The sequence below is a fragment of the Phaseolus vulgaris genome, chromosome 10 (genome assembly GCF_000499845.2).
Source record: "Phaseolus vulgaris cultivar G19833 chromosome 10, P. vulgaris v2.0, whole genome shotgun sequence".
Taxonomy (NCBI): Eukaryota; Viridiplantae; Streptophyta; class Magnoliopsida; order Fabales; family Fabaceae; genus Phaseolus; species Phaseolus vulgaris.
This window is the reverse complement of record NC_023750.2, coordinates 43,431,752-43,452,378: the sequence shown is the minus strand read 5'-3', so window position 1 is coordinate 43,452,378 and position 20,627 is coordinate 43,431,752. Positions and strand designations below refer to the sequence as shown.

Genomic DNA, 20,627 nt, shown 5'->3' with positions numbered 1-20,627 from the left:
TGAAAACAATAGTGCTTTCTTTAACAAGAAAAATATGGAAGAAATACAAATAAATTTTTCACAGGTCTGAGGTTTTATTTGATGATTTTACATTAGGTACAAAATACCAAACACAAGTCACAAAATCATAGGCTCACATCTTCACAAAGACTAGTTCAATAACCACACCTCTATTAGTACAACCTTAACATCATTCTATTGTGACTTGTTGCACATCCTTTTTGGGGTTCTTAGTCCTAGGAATGGTAACAGTTAAGACACCATCCTTCAGCTCTGCCTTAATGTCATCAGCTTTGGCATCATCAGGCAAAACCAGGCTTGTGTTATAGTATCCATAGCTGCTTGATGACCAATACTCATCCTCCTCCCCTTCTTCTTTCTCTTCCTTGTGCTCTCCCTTTATTGTCAACACACCATCATCAATGGTGATCTTCACCTCCTCTTTTGCCATTCCTGGCATCTCATACCTCAGCTTGTAATGATCATCTCTCTCTTTCACACGCCCACTCAGAGACCAAGGTGTCAGATTCATGTTCTCAAACACCCTGTTGATGTTCTCACTTGCCTGCATGAGTGCATTCCCAAGCCCCGAAGGAAAGAACTCTGACAACCAAACACAAAGTGTAAGTGTAAACTTCTGTTTCATTTCATTCACTCTTCATCACAAAAGCCTTAACATTTAATACCATCACCAGCATCTTAATGTAAATTTTTTACTAGATTCAAATCCAAATATCTGATTCAGTTAGTTACTCATACTTCAATGAAAAACATAGTATTTATAGAATTTTATCCATGTTCTATCTATCAGCAATAGAAAAGTGTACTGTATCTACTAAGATTGGTCAATACCTACTGTCTAGTTTTATTGGGTTTTTAAAAATGTTATGAAGTTGATTCCTTTGGTTTTGCACTTGAAGTTAAACCTCATTTTGAATGTGCAGCTACAAAAGTAAAGATTTTTTTGTGTTAGAGAGCATGAAAAATGTAGAGGAAGAGAGAGTACCATAGAGAGCAGGAGAGAAATCACGATCATGGTTTCTCCAAGTCCATCTTCTGCCCCTCCTCCTGGGGAACAACTTATTGGACTTTTTCCCTTCAGTAACAGCAACTTCAGAGGCTTCAGATTTCCCTTTATCCCCTGCTGCAGTGGCAAACCTTTTGAGCAATTCATTGTTCCTCCTCTGCCTGTGCACACCACCACAACCATGGCCAGTTAAGGAAGATGAAGCAAACAACCTTTGTGGCAAATCTTTCAAAGTCAAACGTGACAAAGCCATATGATGACCTTGATGTTGAACTGCTGTTTTTTTATCTTTATCTGTTGTGTTTGTTTCTGCTGATAGTTGAAGGAACTGAGACAACATAAATATATAACACTAGGTTGATGCTGGTTATTTACTTTTTTTTGGCTTTGGATGCTTAGAGAAGTGTCCATGAGATTCTAGGATGTTAAGGATGTTTAGACAGTGATATTAATGGAGAGTTCTGGTTCTTTCTCAGACATTACATAGATTCGCAAGAGTGTTCCAGAGAGAATAACTGTACACGGGGGGTGTTTAGACATTCTATGGAGGTGCAGGAAGAAATTGGGCCTTCACGAATTAAGATACAGTCCACAAATATTACTCTGATTGGTCCGGCCCAAATTCATATGACAATTTACACTTAATCTCACATTTTATTATTAAACTATTATTATCTTTCTTACAAATTTTACCGTTGAAACTTATTTTTTTCATACTTATTTTCAAAATTTTCAATTTTGAGGTTTACATGTACATGTTCTCGTCCCACTAACCATTACATTAATACAGAGAGATAAATGTTTAGATAATAATTACACTATACTTTAAAAAAGTAAAATAAATTGTCTTGCTTATGTAAAATTATAATATATATATATATATATATATATATATATATATATATATATACTTATATGGGGAGGATATAAGTATATATTCATCTTTACCCGAAAAGAAGCACATGTAAAGATTTTCATAAAACTAAAAGAAAAATATAAAGATAAATTTATTCAAAAACAATTTATAATCGGACAGAAATGACTAGATATAAAAAAGATGAATAGATATTTCAGAATTTTAGAATTTTATAGAAAAGATAGAAAAAATTTAAAGAAATGATGATTTTTGTGAAATGAAATTTGAATGGATAAAATTTTCTATTTATAAGCTTTTTTAATTTAAATAATAAAGTATTCATACTACAATGATAAGATATTTTAAAAAATAATTAAAAGAACCTAAAATAATATCATTTGATCAGTATCTTTTAAACGAATTTATTTATTTTTACTTACAGTCTCTTTTTACAATGTTTGACATGATAAATAATTATTCTAATAGGAATTTAATAGACCAGAAAATTTTCAAAACTAAAATATGTAAAAAAAATAAACTTAAAGATAAGATTTATAAAATACTTTAGTAGTAAAATGTGTAATTAAGCCAAAAAATTAGAAAGGAAAAACATATTGTTCTAATAATAATTTGTGCCAGGGAAGGATTTGATTGGTACTATAATAATTTGTGCCAAAATAAGTCTATCCTGTCATTACCAAGTTTTACATATTTAAGAATTATTATATTTATTTGCCTTTTTATTAAATATTTTTATCTCTAAAGTAAAAGAATAATTTATAGGAGAATTCATTAGAAAACATATATTTTCAGAAAAATTAAAGAAAATCTCAGAATATACAACATTGAAAATTGAAGAACCATGGAAGAAATGGACAATGAGTGTGATCTAGATAAAATTTTATTTGAAGTTGAGAATAACCCGTGAACGTGGAACCAAACCACTTCATTAGAAAAAACAATCAATGTTTTGACCAAAATATGCAGTCATAAATCAAATCATTGACCATTCTTAACTCACTATACAAAAGTATTTTAAGTACCCTTATGTAACAGATTCTTGCTTTGAATGTTCAAGAATTTTATTTTATCAATTAGACACTTTAATCCAAGTTTTATCTATTACTTTAATTAAACACTAATTAAATATCTTTTACCTTAGTCAAATCTACTATACCTTGTACCTAACACTTTTTTAAGTTTTGTTAAGATATAGGTACAAATTCCAACAAGAACCAGAGACTTTAAAACTTCAGGTTTAACTGGTATGAAACCAAATCAGAAACTGCATTATCCATAAATTGACCATTATGCAAAATTTCAGTGAACTTGGACAGAAAGACAGAGAATGGAAGTAGCAACTACTCATGCAGCATGGTGTTTGCCAAGAGTTCTCCAAAACTTGGCTCATGAGATGGTAGAGACAGCCAAGGCAATCAATTAAATCAAGTATGGTACAGTTATCTCATGTTCCCAAGAGAGAAATTTTCCTCATCATATTCATAGGCATGTGACAACTGATATACAAACTGAAGTATATGCTCAATAGTCCTACAAGCAAGAACTATAATTATTTTCAGCGGCACTTCCTAAAGCTTCAACAACTCAGTCGTATAGGCCATCCTGCTCCCAGATGTCCACAAGAAAATCTACCATTTCCTATCAGTATTCATATGACAAGATCATTATATAATCACTTTTTACATAAACTACTGCATCATGGTTGTGTTGAAACTTGAAAGTAGATGCTTACTGCAAGAGGGATAGGCTGACGGAAAGGCTTGTTGCTCCCAAGTAAACTTTCATAGGTTGCATTCCAACTGCAAAGCCAAAAAATTTTGGCAAGGCACAGACAATAAGTTCTGACAAGATAGGGAAAAAAAGAGAAAGAAATTCATAATTACCGAGAGAAAAGAAGTTCATCAGCAATGAGAAAAAGTTTTGTTATGCACCATACCAACATGAAAGAAATTAGCACGCAGAACTGATCAAGACAACAATTGAAATATAAGCTAAGCTCCTTATGATGCACTTGTTATAATGTAGCACCAAGGACATAATGGCTATGCATCATGGATTCAACTTAAACGCCTCATTCACACATTTCTTCATCAAGGCTACAACAGGCTTTCCAATTATTTAGCTATGATAATATAGGGTAAATTATTTTTTCCCCATCAGTAGCAGAGTGGCTAAGCAGACTCCTTCCAATGTTATCATCCAGAGCAAATGTTTATCAGTATAACACAAGGCAACTTGTATATGAAACTCAAAGAAGAAAAAGGAAGCAATGAAAATAACTTGTAGATCAATGAATTTCCAAGAAACCCAACACAAACAAATTTGCAAGAAAATAAAAAAAATGTGCTAATAGATTAATCAAAAAATGTAAGATACCTCAATTTAGGTTCTCGTAATTGCTGTGTTCGGTTTTCAGACTTTTTATTTCCAACCCAGCGTTGCCGAGTCTGGTTCCAAAGAATTAGACCTGCAACCAAAAGTATACTCATAAATTCACTTGCAAATTAAAACATGATTCATATCTAACAAAATCTCATTAATCTACTATAGATTGGAAGGTTCAGCGGGTAAAAAACATATCAATAGGAAAAGAGGTAAATTAATAGTCTTTCATAAATGTGAGGCCCAAGAGAAAGGTGTATGAGGACAGTGCTAGTCAAACTGCATTTCTTAATTGAGCAACAACATGCATCAGATATAAACACACACCGTGTCTCAGCTTTACACTTTGTTTAAAATAGAGTTTGACATTGTTCATCCCACCAATAGGCAGGGGATGATTTCAGCTTGCACTGTGAAAGGCCATACCAATTTTTTTTCTCATTTCAATTAAATTACCAAAAAAAATCCATGTCAAAACAAGAAATCTAATTTAGTAAAATATCTGCACAAAAAAAGCAACGAAAAATATCATACCATGATTTACAAATTCAGTGGGGTTGGTGCTGTTTTTGGAAGAACTAGCATGAGGAACCACAGCTTGGTTTGTCAGACTGGCTGAAGAGATGCTCCCCTGTGACTGGACGGCACTGTTGTCCATATCATGCGTGCTGGTGGTCCAGAAATCCTCTGATGAACTAAGTTTCCTCACCGAGCTACCTTTTGTTGCAACTCCTTTTGCTGGCACATCCACTGTAGAGCTCAGTGTAGGCCTTTTATAGCATCCAACACAACCACTGCTCTGTTACAATAACATTAATTTCGGTTATGCACCACTTTATAATCATATGATTGGCTGAGATAACCATCACAATTCAGTCACTTCAATTTAATGGCAACAAATATGCAATATTTACATGTATCCTCCACAAGAACCAATCTTGTTTGAGTAGTCACAAAATGCAAATCTATCAACACACACTGCAATTCAGAAAATTAAAAAACCTAAAAGGTAATTTATTGACAAATCCAACTCCTATACATATACATCCTCTACTACCAAAACAGAAATGCAGGCATTAAAATCTGTTACCTATCTTAAAACTTTTTCATCAATTTTCTAGACAACCTTGTAAATCAAGAGAGATAAAGAAATAACTTTCAGCCCCATCATCCTAGCACATGATTATGAATCAATATAGGGGAAAAAAATTTAATACCTAATACAAGTATAAAGTTGATTGCAGGGAAAAGGGGAAAAAGGAGTCAACTTTATTTCAGATATGGTTGGATTCAAAAAAACATACCCCATATGCATGCAATGTCTGAAACACCCCACAAGCCTTTTTAGATTAGATCTGTGACGAGGAATTCGAAGAAAAACGAAGAAGACGAAACCGATTCCAGAACAATCCTAAGAATTCAATCAGAAAGCAAAGAAGATTAAATAAAGAAAGAGAAAGAAAATGCATAAAAGAAATGAAAAATATAAACCTTTGAATTCGATAGCCCTCCCTTCTGATGTGCAAACACTCAGATGGGATTGCTTTTGGATTCTTCTTCTTCCTTGTTCTTCTTCTTCTTCTTTTCTTCGTCCTCTTCTCTTCTCTCACAATTGAATAAACAAAAAGATTAATATACAAGAATGGAATATTTTAAGCAACAAAAAATTAATAATTTAATTTTCCTTTATAATAGTCCAGTTTAAAAAAAAATTATAATTCTAAGTGTAGTTTAAAAAGTAAAAAAAAAAAATACATTTCTGGTTCTTTAAGCATAATAGATCAATGGTTAATGATTCAATTTCTTAATCAAGGCAACTTCCATTATATTATTTATTTATTATTATTATTATTATTAGTTTTACATTTTCAACTACACTACAATATTGTGTATTCACCAAATTTCAAGATTTTTTTTTTTTTTGCTTTTTTTTACTATTAATGCTTATATATAAATATATATTCTATTGACAGATTATAAATCATTAAGAAAAAAAAAATCTACTATCTCTTTTATATTATTATTCCTTATTTTCATAAGTGATAAATTCTCAATATAAATTTTAAGACCGATTTAGTAAGTATGAGATCTTATATTATTATATTGCTAAATAAAAAGTGATGATATTTTCATTAGGTGAGATTGGACCCAGAAAAAAAGTAGGGAATTAACAATTTTTGGTGAATTTAATGATTACAATAATAAAGTGATTAAATATAATAAAAATATATAATATTATTACAAAATATAAAACTGGTTGTAATAAGGGCAAATTGATTTTTGTCAAATTTACATCAACAATGGATTTATACAAATAAAAATGACAAACTATAAAAGAAAGAAAAAAAAAATTATATATATATATATAATTGATTTTTTATTAAATTAAATATATTTTCTCTCAAAGTAACATAACTGCCTAGGTATTATTATAATTATAATTAAGAGAAATAATAATTAATGGATGTTAGATGTTTATTAATTAATAGTTTGTTTGGTCAAGGAGACTATTGAAGAAGATACGTTTCAAAAATAGTAAACTTTATCTACTTTTTCTTAAAAGTCTTATCTAACTCTCTAATTATAATTAAATAATCTGATTAGTGATTTAAATTAGTGATCTAATTGACTACATTACAACATTCAATATATTAGGTAGAAGTGTTAGGTATCCTTACCCTGCACTCATATACTATTATAAACAATTAATTTGTATTTAGTTTTTATGAAGCTCATTATCAAGGTAACAACATTTTTAATACATTTTTTAGCTTTAATAAAATCATTTAAATAACACTTTTTATTTTTTTTGTGTATTTTTACTGTGTGTTTATTAGATTATCAAATATTCAATTGAGGAAACTTTCCTACTTAAATATAATATAAATAAGTTTCACCAAATGTTTACTTAATATTAATTTTATTTTGTAAAAGTATTTAATAATTGATGTTTAGTATAATAAATTAAAAATATTATTAATTTTTATGTTTGATAACGTGACCATATTTCCAAAAAAAAAAAAAAAAAGGAATCATAGTCTTTATGTTTGACTATTAAGATATTAGTTTTTTACTTAACTGTTTAGTATACAATACTATTCTAATTTGTACAACAATTTTAGGTGTTCACGTTCTAATTCCAGGAGTATAATAATCACGTATAGTGTGCTTGTTCTACGTACATGTTCTGAATACGAGTATTTGCATCCCCGTTACGATAACATGTTATACTTGCTCACGTAAATAAATGATATTCGATTTGGATGCAATCATTATAAACTATGAAAATATATCACTAATTATAATAATTAATTGTTAATTATTTATAGTAATTAATCATCCAACACAAAATAAAAGTTTTTTGTGTTTATAAAAATAATGTAATAAGTAGCATAAGAAAAAAGTGGATGAGTAAATAATTTATATTTCTTACTAAATACTGCACTTTGATCTATAAATTTACTTACTTTGTATTTGAATATAAACATGACAAAATTGAAAAAATCGATATATTAGAAATTAAAAAAAATCAAATATTAAGAAATAAATTATAATGGTATAAATATCAAATTAAAAAAATAATAATAAAAGTTAAATAATTATTAAAAAAAATAAAAATGAGAAGTAAAGAAAAAATAATATAATGTCTGATAAGGATTTAAATATTTTAAAAATAAACAAGAAACAATTTTGTATGTTTTAAATGATAAGTATTTTTAAACCTTTAATGTGTAAAATGAATAAATTGTGTTATATACTTTTTTGCTAAATGGTATTTGTACTGACAAGGTCGAATGGTTGGGAGATTGTCAGTATGATAAAAGTTAAATTAAAATAAATAAATAAATAAATATTGTACAGTCTAATAGGTTTAAACTGTGTTTAAAGTATATTTAGTAATGGTAAGGTGTGAAAAGTAAAAAGTCAAAGTTCAATAACTTAACACCGTAAATTGATGATTTGCTTAATATGTAAGTAGAGCACTATAAACAAACGGTTCTTGATTTTATCATTGGAGCACCAAGTATATACTTCCATTCAAAAATAATCCTAAAATTAAAAGTCAAGAGTTGAACATGACCAAGCAATTCAGCGATATACCACATCCAGTAATCAATAACCAGCCTAAGCCATATAACTGAGCCCAATTCAATACTCGAAAGCCTAAAACATCAATGAGAGCTTAAAAGATGAAGAAGAAAAAAAAATTATTGTTTCTAAGATCATGTAACAATATTGTATAATATATTTTATTTAATTTGTATAAAATATATGTTTTGAGTATAACTTAGGAAGATATTAATAAAATAAAGTAGTTGAACCCTTACCTCAAACCTAATTTATGTATAATACTATATACTACTATGATAATATATATATATATATATATATATACATACATAGAACGGTGTGGGCATGAACTGTGGAAGTCGTAGTTGTCACCCCAACATTGAAACTTCATCTAGAAGAAACTATTTTAGTTGACCTTTGACTAATCCAGTCCCAACAACACAAAAATTGTCTAGCATAATATATACCAAATAATTATTTTTATGTTATAAATTATAAAAATGTTAGTATACGGTAAAATTGAGACAACTTTAATTATTCTCATTCATTCTCTAGGATATTTTTTTTTTAGTTATATGCATATAATCATAAATAATTGTATAATTTATGAAAATAATGTCACATATTTTAACTTCTGCATAAATATGTTATAATTTTTAATATTGGAAACATGATATATATATATATATTATATTTTATATAGATAATATAAATGGGGTTAGGAGTGATAATGTGGGTTGGTCTGCATTGTATTGACCTTTCTCACATTGGTCTGTAAAATTGGAAGAAAATAAAATAATTTTCTTAATGCAACATGATTAACTTAATCATGATATGAAATACTATTCTAGCATCGATATTAGTCTAATAGTTCATGCTAATATCGGTTCAACATCGAATGTCTGCTACGATCTTATAAATATGAACTAATTAATGTAAAATTACACATTCCATTATATTTATTACACTTAATTACTATTTTCATAATAGTTACTTCAGTATAAAGTATCTTTTTCAAATACATCATCCAAGATCGAGGACCAAAGTTCGAACGACACCAACAAAGATAATTGATAAAACCAAAACCTTGTTCGTTGTACTGTACCATAAATTATATTTGTTTTCTTATTAACTTGGTAACACATCTTTAAACTAAGTTATGGTCTCATTGTCAATTGAAAAGTACAACTCAATTGAAAACTTAACACGTTAACTTTGTGTTGCTTTGGAATTGTATGGCTTTTGATTGAGATCCTCATTGGTGAAACGTTATTCTCATTGCTTCAATGAAAATAACCTTTTAGAATTCTTCTTTTTTGTTATTCACTTTAGTGGAATTCAATTACTGAAACACGAAATTCAAGTGCTTAATTTATACTTTTCTCATCTATTTTTTTTTTCTTTTTCTTTTTACTTTTTATTCACAAATATTACCAAAACTTGGAAATTTTATTTTAAGAAATACAATATCAAAAAGAAGTATTTATATTCATAATTTTCAGATAGATTAAATATTTTCATGCATGTCAAATCTATTATTCAAGTTTACTTAAAATTGATACTTATTAATAAACGAATGCATATTTATTATTAATTATTTTAATATACAAATTAAGATTAATAATTATATACATAATATAAAATAAAAAATACAATATATACAAATTATTAATTATTAATATATATATACGTATTAGTTAATATAATCAGTATAAAAACAATACATATTATTAATATCTTATATTGTGAGTATTTATTAATAAATATAATTATTATATACAAATAAACCAATGCTAATTTATTTATTCTATCTACTACTAAGGAAAAATATTGATGAAATATAAATTATAAATAGTATATACTGTATTCTTTGTTTTTAAGTTATTAAACTTATTAATTAAAAAGACGTTAATAAGATGTGTTTATTTTTTAATAAATATAATGGTTTTTAATTATAAATAAAAAGGTGTGAAGATATAATTGAGGATTAATTAAATTTTGTGTCTATCATAAATTTGGATACTTTTAATTTAATTTCTATTAAAAAATTCCTGTAAAGTATTCTAAAATTTCATATCTTTAAATTGAATTTTTACAACTTTAGTTTTGCTCTCATAATTATATGAATGTTATTTTGCATTGTGATTGTTTTACGTGTCTCTACCTAAAAAAAATAAAAATAAATCATATAATTAAGTTTTAATTTGGATATTTTCAATTAATTTTTTATTTTAAAAATTTGTCCTATCAATTATATAAAATGTTTATATTACTAGTTAAGTCGTTTGATTTTGTCGTGAATTGACGTGAAAGTTTGATTCAAACAAAATACTAAAAATTTGGACAATAATAAGAACAATTTTTTAAAATCTTCATTCATTATCTTTATTAAAAGCTGACATTGTTTAATTTTTTAAAATTAAATACACAGAAATCAAATATCATGAAACAATATAACTTGGTAAAATTTTTTAAAAATCAAACATAAATTAAATATTTAGACATTTAATTTAAAATATTAAAATTTAATTATGTAATTTTTTTTTTCATGTCGTCAAGACATCTAAGCATTCAAGAGTCATGGCTAATTAGCTAATACCAAAAACAAATTATTATTAATCTCAATTCAAAATTATAAAAAATATGGACACTCAATACAACAAACATGATCGAATTTTGTTTAATTAAAATTATTTAAAGTGATAAGATGCTTAAAATTTAGTTAAGTCTAATTTTATAAGAATTTTTAAAAAATGGTAATTAAATCTTCACTTAAGTTTTAAAACGTATATTATCTTGTTTAATCTAAACCAATTGACTATATAACAACAGTGATAATAATTTGAAAATAATATATAAATTTGTATAAAGGAATTCATTTTTATTGTGCAAAAATTTAATGATACTATCGTATCCTTAGTACCAGACCATTTTTACTAAATTACGTGAAATTCTTATTTGTTAAAATTTATACGATTTTTGTCAAATTATCCACGAGAGTCATAATTTAATCTTTTTTCTACGTAATTAACTTATACGTGAAGAGAGAAGTTATTAAAAATTATCATCTCTTTTTATTAATTGACAACATTTATTATTTAATAAATAAATTGTAAAGTAATTAAGTAGATATTTATGTAAATAAAACTATATTCTATATACACATAATTTCCCAGAATTAAAAATTAAAATTAATAATAATCATATATAATAAATTTCACATTCATTTTCAATCTTATTATTTAAATAAAATTAAGAACATATTTATATTCGTTTAACCAATTATTTTAACTTAATTAATCTTTATATTATATATGAAGTGTTTCGTTTTGGTTAATATATAGTTTCATACGTTATTTAAGAGTCGAAATTTTGCAGTTAAAGATAATTTAAATACGTCTTATTTTTTTTATTCTCAGACGTCTTTTAAGAACAAAAACACGATGGAGCATAGACCTCTTAAATACGTTTTATTTTCTTTACTTTCAGACGTTTTTTAAAGATAAAAATACTATGAATCAGAAACATCTAAAACAGACAATACCTCAAATATAATGATTAATTCAACCAATGCTATTATTAAAAATATATTAAATCTTTTGATGTTGATTTTTTTTTCTTTTCCTTTTCTTTATTTTAACATTAAGCACCAGCAATGAAGCTTCGTGAATAGAGACACCATTTTCTTAGTGTTTTATACGTCTCTTCCTTTTATGGTCAACGCAAGTCCTCTGCTCCTCGTTCTCCTCAAAAGACAACCAAACTTCTGACCTTTTCCTCTGTTCCCAAGCATGGCTTCCATTTCTCAAGGTCTCGTCTTCACCTCAGCCATGCTCTTCTCCACCACTCTCCTCTACCTTGCATTTTCCAAGCACAAATCTTCCCCACAATTTCAAATTCCCTCAGATTCCAACAAACAAATTCTACGCTCTTGCATATACTCAGGTAAATAAAATCTTATTCTTTTCAAACATTGTTCTGATTTTCAAGTTTTGGATGACCCTTTATGTTGAATGCTCAAAACAAAAAACGTGTCAAGGGAATTTTGTGAGGTGGGGTATTTACTTCGTTTTTTGTTTTGACAGAGGAGAAGAAAAGGGAAAGGAAGAAGAACAAGAAGAGAGTGAAATTTGCTAAAAATGTGACGGTGAAGGAAGTGGAAAGAGATAGTAAGGAAGAAAACAGAGAAGAACAGGGGAGGCAAAACAGAGTATCGGCAAGCGAATGCAAAAGAGAAAATCCGAGAAACGGTGAAATTCCAGCGAACAGAGTTGCTCTGTATAATGGGATTTTGAGGGATCGGGGACAGAGAATGGCGTGCTGTCACTGAAGAAATCACCCTGTGTTTCTTCATGTAGATTCTGATTCTGTATTTCAAGTCGAAACAGGGGTGACATTTTTCATGGCAAGTTTTTTCATTATTTTTCCTTTTCTCTCTGTTTTTTCTTCTTCAGTGTTTTCCATTTCATTAAAGATCATTTGTTGATAAAACGTGGCATATATTAAATTTGTGAATATTTATAAATAAGCTTAATCAGTGTATTTTTTTTATCATATGTTATAGATTTAAACCATTTAATTAACCTGTAATGCATTTCATAGTTATACATAACATTTAGTGTTGAAAATGAATAAATGTTCACTCTGCTTCATAACTGTTTTTGTGGAAAAAGGTTGTTTTTGTGAAGAAGAAAATGAATCTGAAATATTCTTGTGGTTATTGCAAACTTTTCAATTTATCAAATTTATGATTTTCAATTTTTCACTAAATTTATTTTTTTTAATTATATTTTTTCTTCTACAAAATTTGAAGCAGAGATGTTATTTATTATTAACAATGAATGCAATAATTTTTGAACGTACAATTATTGAAGTAATTTCAGAACAATGAATCCTATATATTACTCAGTCTTTGTTGAATTGAATGAAACGTTTCCACAGCCCCACAGAATTGACCAAGTTGACCAACAAAAGATGCATCTAACAATTATATTAATTTATCAATGTGAAACTAGGAAAAACTTAAATAATTTTTATTTTTTAATTTTTTTTAAATTCTTCTAATATTTTTAATTTCAAAGATTAATACAAAAGTGAACTCCAACTTTAAGAAATAAATCAATTATTTACTCTGTTTATTTCATAAATATCACTGTGGGAAATTTCACTTCAGAAATGACATACATCAGTTTCTTTAAGAATATAATAGTAATAATAATATGTTTCAATTAAAATTTATTATACTATTTTAATAATTACATTCTTTAAATCACTTACATTTTTCAAAACACACCATAAACCTTTTAATATTGAGTATTTAACCACTACCCATTAATTATTGTTTATTTATTTTAAAAACATATAGAGAGATACAAAGACTCTCTTTTTTTTCCTATAAATATATTATTATTATTATGTGTTTTTTAGATAGAGAAAAGGGTAAGATTAAAAAAATGTGGTATACAATATTAATTTAATACAAAACTTATAAGGTACTTATGATTTAATACATATCAATGTAAAGAAGCTTCTTACAGTATTTTTTTTCTATTTTTTCGTGCTCAACAACTAATTTAAATTTATTATTAACTTGAGACTTTGAAAGATGAAACGAAGACTGAGTAAAACTAAAAATTCTAAAGTTAATGATTATAGTCTTCGAAACACTATTTTATTTACCAAAGTGTATAAAAATCACTTACTGAAAGCTTGTTGTTGGCAATATTATAAGTTAAAGAGAAACAACAAACACCTTTCAAACTTTCATTCAAAGTATATAGCATAGCTTATTTAAACCAAAATAGTATGATAACCTGGCACATGACATAGACAATTTCCTAGTAACAACTTGTCTGTTTTTCTTAAATGTCCAAATAATTTTGTAGATAAACAATATACAAGCCATCCTCTTGTTGAAGCATGCATGATATTCAGCAGTGAAGATTCTCATGGTTACTAAGATGAGACACTCATGACATCCTAACCATATCATTTAAGACATGCAATCAACATAATATTTAAAATTCAACATTGTCTTGATTTATTTTTACTTACGAATACAAAAATCTAAAAGTGATTTTTTATATATGTCAAATTTTGATATCTAAAAGGTCATTTTCATATTTTATTTAAGTTTCCATATGATCATATTTATGAGTTTTGGATTTTCATATCCAGAATGATATGTTGTAAATGGTGTTAAGGATTGAGATCTGAAACTCATTTATATTTCCTTACAAATCTTGGCATCTCAGAAAGTCATTTATACTATCCAAATAAGCTTCCGGATGACAAAATTCAAAAATGACATATTAGTTCCAAACTTGTATATTCAAAATTTTGTAATTTGACTTACAGATACGAATATTTGAAAGACAAAATTTTTAAAATCATTAAGAGTAAACAGACATTTCACATCAGTGTGTTTGTGTTTTGTAAATTTGAATTGATACGGTGTAATGATAGACCACACAGTTTTGGACCTACTTTGGCAGGCTTACCCCAGACATTTTTTTTCTTGTTTCCACAGTTTGAGAAATATGTTCCCACTACCACCTAATAACAGATTCATTGCGTATCTAAGACTTCTAAAATATTTGTAGTTTGAATTTGCATGGCTTGCTTTCACTGACAAAATGTTCCAGAAAAGCAGGTACAAAAACAACAATGACATTGTGAGAGAAATGAAACATTGATTAGAAAGCAGTCAAAGCCATACCAGCCAGATAACTAACATCTGTCATTGACATCTTCAGAAAAACAGAGAAAAAACATCTCCACAAGACATCACAGACTAACAAGATTATTACTAAGTAGTAATGAAAACACACATTAGGATGTAAGCAATCACAAATTTGTAAGAAACTACAAGACCAGACTAGGTAGTGAGGATAGGGGGGAGGTAGTCAGCTTTGGCACCAAGAATGCGAGCCTTGGTGTCAGGGAAGAACTCAAATCCTGGCAGCTGAGTGACATCTCCTTCACTGGCCACCCCAATGGGGTAGCGGAGAAGGTGACCGGGAAGGTCACGCTCAAGTGACTCACTAGAATACAGATCCCAATATTTGTCAGCAACCTGGTTCACCTTAGTAATGCATTCTTCACTTTCTGGCTTGAGGAAGGAGTCATGAAGCATGCCAAGGTGCTCATACCACAATGACAAGCGGAAACCGTGGACTTGGCCACGTGCCGGCTGTTGGGTAGCCAAATGATATGGCTGATAAGCACCCATGGCAATCTCAGAGTCTCTGGATCCATCCATTGACCTCTGGTTGATGTTGGCAGATCCAATGATTATGTATTCATCATCAACTGCAAAGGGCAAAATGTATAATTGTGAGAAAAGATAGAAGCATGTACAATGTACATTATTTGTAAGATTTTTTTCACAAACTATAGCAGTACAATGTTCATACTTACCAATCATCATCTTGGAATGAAAATATATCATGAAACTTTTGTAAGATTTTTTTCACAAACTATAACAGTACGATATTCATACTTACCAATCATCATCTTGGTATGAACATAAATCATGAAACGCCTGGCTTCTTGAGCTCTCTGATAATCTGAATCAGGATCTGGTTTTTCGGAGGGCTCAAATTCTCCTGACTTCTTCACCTCTCGATTTCCAAGGCAGAAGAATGTCAAGTAGTTTCGGGGATCTTCCTCGCTTCCCTTAGCTCTGAGTGCCTGAATAATGTCCTTGTACATCATCTCCATTGTTCTCCTTTGCCAGTCCAATATTGCCTGAACTGATGCACTTTCTGGGACACCCTCTGGCCACATAGGGACTACGACATACACGGTGAACCTTTCCCCAGCTTCAATCTTACTAACAATCTTAAGGGAAAGTTCCTTTGGGATTAGATGCAATGCACCAATGTCTTCACGCTTAATATCGGTATTGCTCCAGGCAAATGAGCTTCCAAGGAAATACTGATTTTCGATATAGATGAAATTCTTAGCACGACGAATAGCGTGAATATAAGCATCTTGAATGCTACGATCAATGATGTTATCTTTCCCACTAATGAGTCCGGCTTTGGCAGCATCTTCAGGAGTATCTGGGAACCCAAAAGCAGCACCACCATCAATAGATCTAAATAGCTGAACATTCCAGGTCTCATGATCTTCAGGAAACGTTACTGGGGATGGGGGAATAATGACATCTTCAAGCTCTCTCAGAGGAGCAAGTAAATCCTTCCCACCTTGCTTTCTCCATCTCTGCTCAAAGTTGAACAAAACATCCCACGCAATGGGTCCTTCGACCCGGGAGTGGATATCATGCCATGGTTCCCTGGGACCACCTTTTGTGATTGCAGCACCAGTAAAGTTAGGCTGATGAAAATCATCATGGTGTGCTGTGTCTAGGGTTCTGAAAAGTGAGTGAAAGGCAGTGTCATATCTTCCATCACAGAGGTCGATACCCCCAACAAAACTCACAATTCTTCGCTTCTCAGATCCTCCACCTCCAGGCAATGCACTGTCAACCACCACAATCTTCTGGTGATGAGTAAACATGGTAGAAATTTGTAAATCTTGAACAATGCTCCCACCATCATCAGGATTGCGAGGGCATAAAACACAGTGCACATCAGTGCCACTGAAGAACTGCTGGGTTTCTTCATCATGAGTAGCCATCAATCCATCCTTTTTCAACAAACCAACTGATGTTCTATCATCCCAAACAAGCATCAATACCTTAACACCTTCACTTGCCTTTTTCTTGAGAAGCTCACCGAGTGTTTGGTCTCCCCCAGGCTTTGGCCTCCTAGAATCCCTTACCAAGGAAATTTCCGTATAAACAGACCAACCAGTAATGTATATCAAGTGTTTTGCATTAGTGATCGCATCAAATATATCCTCCCAACACCTATGAGCCTCATAATTCTTGCCTCCAGAAAGAGGTATTTTAGGTACAAAGTTATCAGGTACATGAGCATCTTGGTACAGAAATACCTTACATCCTTGCCTCTGTGAGAAGAAAGTATAGGGAACTCCAGGGTATTTTGGACTTCTAATTCCTCGAGCCCAGTTGCGGTCTTTTGAGACATCAAAATATTGCAGCTTCACATGGATCTTTGAACCCTCTTGTATTGGCTTTTTCTCTGTGTCCAAGATTTCAACCCACCTATCTATTTCGTGGCCATCCAAGACCTCAGAAACAGGAACATATGCTCTTCCAATTAAAGTTGCCCCGATGGGATTATCATCTTTCACAGTGAATATAATATCTGAAGCCACATGGGCACAATAAATGTGAAAAGACTCCTCCCATTTGGGATTAGTATGTTCATTTTCTATAATTCTAGTCCTTCCTACTCTTGCCTTCTCCAGATCAATGGTTGCATAGAGTTTAGTAACTCCCTTTCCAATACCTACAGTCTCCTCAATGTTTTGCTTGAGCTGTAGCAGAATAAACATTAAAAGAGTCAATAACAGTGATTAGGAAATAAAAGGAGCAAAACTAAATCAATTGAAATACTCATGAACAGTAAATGATAATAACATGCCTGCAGTGATAAAGCAATGAAAGGGAAGGAGCAAGGGAAAAGGTCCATAATTGAATCAATGTGGTTTGCCAAAAATTAAATAGACAACACAACATATTTTTGTTCACACTTAAAAAGACTCAATCCAGCTTTCGGAAGTATAAAATCTGTTAAGTCACTACACTGTGTAAAATCCAAACTAAGGCTCTAGCATAGTCAATTTTAAAATTAAATAAAACATATGTGTAATGAAGGTTACATAAGATAAAATTAATGGCCACTGAAGTAAAACACCAGATGAATGAATGAGGTAATTCTAGCTAAAGTCAACAATTTGATTCACGTTGAGCAAACAGTCATATCAAAATTTAAATTAAGATCCGTTTCCAGAAACCTTGACTACGAACACTAACATGGATTAACATTCTCATTCTTTAACAACAAAAACTCTTAAATGCCAGCATAACTAGATCATTGTCACAGAAACACAGACAGGTTTGTAAACAGTTTGCACTACTAGATCATTGTCACAAAAGTTGAAACCAGATAACAAATTTAATCATTTGCAAGCCGAGGTTCACACAATCAAACAATACAATATCAGGTAACGTTCCTTTCGTTATGAATTTATTGGTACATGATACTTTCTAAAATGATCAAAGTCAAACAAATCCCGGATCCTTCAAAGGAAGCAGGGTCCGCTTCGATTTAAGAATTTTCAACAAAAACGGAAACAGATACCAGCTCCAATTTCAAATCCAACAAACTACAACCCAAAATCAACAAGTAAACCACCAGATTCAACAAGATCCAAGTAGGCCTAAAACACACACCTTGGTGAAGAAATTGCCGCCCCCACCAGCGTGGAGCTTGTCAACCTCGTAGATGGTGGCGTGGAGAGTCCCATGAAGCAGAATTTGCGCCATCTCCCACCTGCAATGGAAATCCACACAACCCCACTTGGCATTAGATCACACAAACGTGAAAAACACGCTTGCAAAAGCACCCATGTAAAATCTAGCGGAGCTGAAGTGCATAACACACAAAAGATACTAATTTGAGAGATAAAAGAGCCAGATCAGATCCCGGGGTGGATTAAAACGGCTTAAAAATGGGAAACAATGCTTCAGAACAAAAATGGCAGAAAATGAAACAGAGCGTGTGGAAAGTGTAGGAAGAGCGAAAAACAGTACCTTGTGAAGGGAAAGCGAATGAGAAGGAGAAAAGAGAGAAAGGGTGTGAGAGAGATCCGAGAAAGGAGAAGTGAAAATGGAGATGAGTGAGTGAGTGTGCCCTTATAACAAGGGATGAAGTTGAAACATGCATCTTTCAACTTTTCATATTATTGCACAATGTTGCATTCTAATCGCGTCGTGTTCGTGGGAAAGCACAATCGTCTCTTCACTTGACTTCTTCTAGATGTGTTCTGTTTTTTTTTCTTTCTAATCTATTTACAATCATTTATGTCTTTCTTTCCATGTTCAATTGAAAAATAAAATAATGAATTAAAATTTTATATATGAAAATGATAATAATAATAATAGTTAAATGTAAATAATCGAGTTTTCTGTGAATATTATAATCAGTAAATTAATAAATGTTATATGACTATAAATATTAAAGAGGAGAGGACAAATATAAAGAATCAAATTAACTAAAACTGGTAAATATTGGACCACCATTGTTGATGCATTCTATTTTTTTGTTGGTTTGTGTGAAAAGTGGAAAATCTTTATGAGAAACTGTTTTCAATATCTCACAGTATACTAATAAAATATATATATTTCCCCTTTTCTTTTCTGAAATGATTCTGCAGCAATTATTATATTTGTAGTAAATTCATAGTTTTAGACAACATTGCTTTTCTTGAAAACTATATTGCCCTTGTATAAAAATATCCATAACCAGACCTAATAAAAATTGGATTTTAGAATCTCATTTGAAAAATCAGTCAATTTTTCGTTTACAGATTATTTGTAAATGTCAGTAAAATGTAAGAAAAAATGAAAAAAAGATGTTACTTATTACTGGTGAAAATACAAATTACACTATAAATGTGTGCAAATTTAGTTTTTTTTTTAAATAATTCAATTGAACAAATAATTTTTAATTGTAATATAGCTGAAACAGTATTTAATACTATATTTAACTGAAATACTATAGGATATACAACTAATTAATTTCTCGACTTTGATAGTCAATAACATATCGATATCTTAAAGTAAAGATTTTCTAAACTTGGTTTTTAAGAGAATTCCTATGTGATGTCATACTAATGTAGGAAATAATTGTGATATTCATGTTAATATAGATTCATCAATATGAGGACCTAGTATATTTCTATAAATAAATTAATCAATGTTAAGTCAAAGTACACATTTATTATTCTCAATCACTGAATATTGCATATTGATTTGGGTGTCAGATGACCTTTTGCAGTTATCCTTCACATTCTGACCGAAAATCAAGAATTGAGATCCATTAGGAGTTAACACCAAAAAATCTGAAACGTATGAATAACAATGAAAACTAAAGACAAGACCTTTCGATTCTTACAATAATATTTATGAAACATAATAAATTTGTAACGACTTACTTTTATATTTGGTTGAAATAAATTGAAAAATTATAATTGAATTTAAATCATGTCTAAATTTTAATTTATGTACTTATGTTTTTTAAGGTATGTATGATATGTACATGATATAGTTTTATATTTATTAGGAGTGTAGTGATTGTATTGAAAACAAGGGATAGGAATAGAAAAATTGGGTGG

At 29.8% G+C, this 20,627-nt stretch overlaps 4 protein-coding genes across 9 annotated transcripts; 1 reads left to right on the top strand and 3 right to left on the bottom strand.

The window, feature by feature from the left end:
- Positions 1 to 1,475, bottom strand: LOC137819596 (26.5 kDa heat shock protein, mitochondrial). Its single transcript, XM_068623493.1, has 2 exons — positions 1,007 to 1,475; positions 1 to 603 (listed from the first exon to the last, which is right to left on the bottom strand). Exons 1-2 carry the CDS (start codon positions 1,365 to 1,367, stop codon positions 191 to 193), a joined length of 774 nt encoding a protein of 257 aa, XP_068479594.1. The 5' UTR covers positions 1,368 to 1,475; the 3' UTR covers positions 1 to 190.
- Positions 1,476 to 3,274: 1,799 nt separating this feature from the next.
- Positions 3,275 to 6,084, bottom strand: LOC137818124 (uncharacterized). 5 transcript variants are annotated; one of them, XM_068621359.1, is made up of 6 exons: positions 5,778 to 6,084; positions 5,591 to 5,697; positions 4,821 to 5,080; positions 4,281 to 4,371; positions 3,637 to 3,703; positions 3,275 to 3,542 (listed from the first exon to the last, which is right to left on the bottom strand). In XM_068621359.1, exons 2-6 carry the CDS (start codon positions 5,599 to 5,601, stop codon positions 3,489 to 3,491), a joined length of 483 nt encoding a protein of 160 aa, XP_068477460.1. In that variant the 5' UTR covers positions 5,602 to 5,697; positions 5,778 to 6,084; the 3' UTR covers positions 3,275 to 3,488. The 5 variants fall into 5 exon arrangements, with proteins under 5 accessions (XP_068477460.1, XP_068477461.1, XP_068477459.1 ...); XM_068621360.1 differs by having other exon boundaries at positions 4,821 to 5,085; positions 5,778 to 5,944; XM_068621358.1 differs by having other exon boundaries at positions 3,637 to 3,745; positions 5,778 to 5,944.
- A 5,930-nt stretch (positions 6,085 to 12,014) lies between these two features.
- LOC137818123 (uncharacterized) lies at positions 12,015 to 12,885 on the top strand. Its single transcript, XM_068621357.1, has 2 exons — positions 12,015 to 12,302; positions 12,443 to 12,885. The coding sequence occupies exons 1-2, from the start codon at positions 12,149 to 12,151 to the stop codon at positions 12,685 to 12,687; spliced, it is 399 nt and encodes a 132-aa protein (XP_068477458.1). The 5' UTR covers positions 12,015 to 12,148; the 3' UTR covers positions 12,688 to 12,885.
- Positions 12,886 to 15,029: 2,144 nt separating this feature from the next.
- Positions 15,030 to 19,403, bottom strand: LOC137818122 (phospholipase D alpha 1). Of its 2 annotated transcripts, none has more exons than XM_068621355.1 (4): positions 19,045 to 19,403; positions 18,685 to 18,784; positions 15,863 to 17,765; positions 15,030 to 15,668 (listed from the first exon to the last, which is right to left on the bottom strand). In XM_068621355.1, exons 2-4 carry the CDS (start codon positions 18,775 to 18,777, stop codon positions 15,235 to 15,237), a joined length of 2,430 nt encoding a protein of 809 aa, XP_068477456.1. In that variant the 5' UTR covers positions 18,778 to 18,784; positions 19,045 to 19,403; the 3' UTR covers positions 15,030 to 15,234. The 2 variants fall into 2 exon arrangements, with proteins under 2 accessions (XP_068477456.1, XP_068477457.1); XM_068621356.1 differs by having other exon boundaries at positions 15,492 to 15,668; positions 15,777 to 17,765; positions 19,045 to 19,273.
- Between the last annotated feature and the right edge of the window lie 1,224 nt (positions 19,404 to 20,627).

What these genes read in the sequence shown, in the direction of transcription:
- LOC137818122 (XM_068621355.1), bottom strand. Translation starts at nt 18,777, where the DNA reads ATGGCGCAAATTCTGCTTCATGGGACTCTCCACGCCACCATCTACGAG. An exon ending in GCGGCAATTTCTTCACCAAG is followed by an intron (nt 17,766 to 18,684) that starts GTGTGTGTTTTA and finishes ATTCTGCTACAG; the next exon opens with CTCAAGCAAAACATTGAGGA. An exon ending in TCATACCAAGATGATGATTG is followed by an intron (nt 15,669 to 15,862) that starts GTAAGTATGAAT and finishes TGCCCTTTGCAG; the next exon opens with TTGATGATGAATACATAATC.
- LOC137818124 (XM_068621358.1), bottom strand. An exon ending in TTACGAGAACCTAAATTGAG is followed by an intron (nt 3,746 to 4,280) that starts GTATCTTACATT and finishes CTATCTTGTCAG; the next exon opens with AACTTATTGTCTGTGCCTTG. An exon ending in GTCAGCCTATCCCTCTTGCA is followed by an intron (nt 3,543 to 3,636) that starts GTAAGCATCTAC and finishes GAATACTGATAG; the next exon opens with GAAATGGTAGATTTTCTTGT.
- LOC137819596 (XM_068623493.1), bottom strand. Translation starts at nt 1,367, where the DNA reads ATGTTGTCTCAGTTCCTTCAACTATCAGCAGAAACAAACACAACAGAT. An exon ending in TTTCTCTCCTGCTCTCTATG is followed by an intron (nt 604 to 1,006) that starts GTACTCTCTCTT and finishes TTTGGTTGTCAG; the next exon opens with AGTTCTTTCCTTCGGGGCTT.
- LOC137818123 (XM_068621357.1), top strand. Translation starts at nt 12,149, where the DNA reads ATGGCTTCCATTTCTCAAGGTCTCGTCTTCACCTCAGCCATGCTCTTC. An exon ending in ACGCTCTTGCATATACTCAG is followed by an intron (nt 12,303 to 12,442) that starts GTAAATAAAATC and finishes TTGTTTTGACAG; the next exon opens with AGGAGAAGAAAAGGGAAAGG.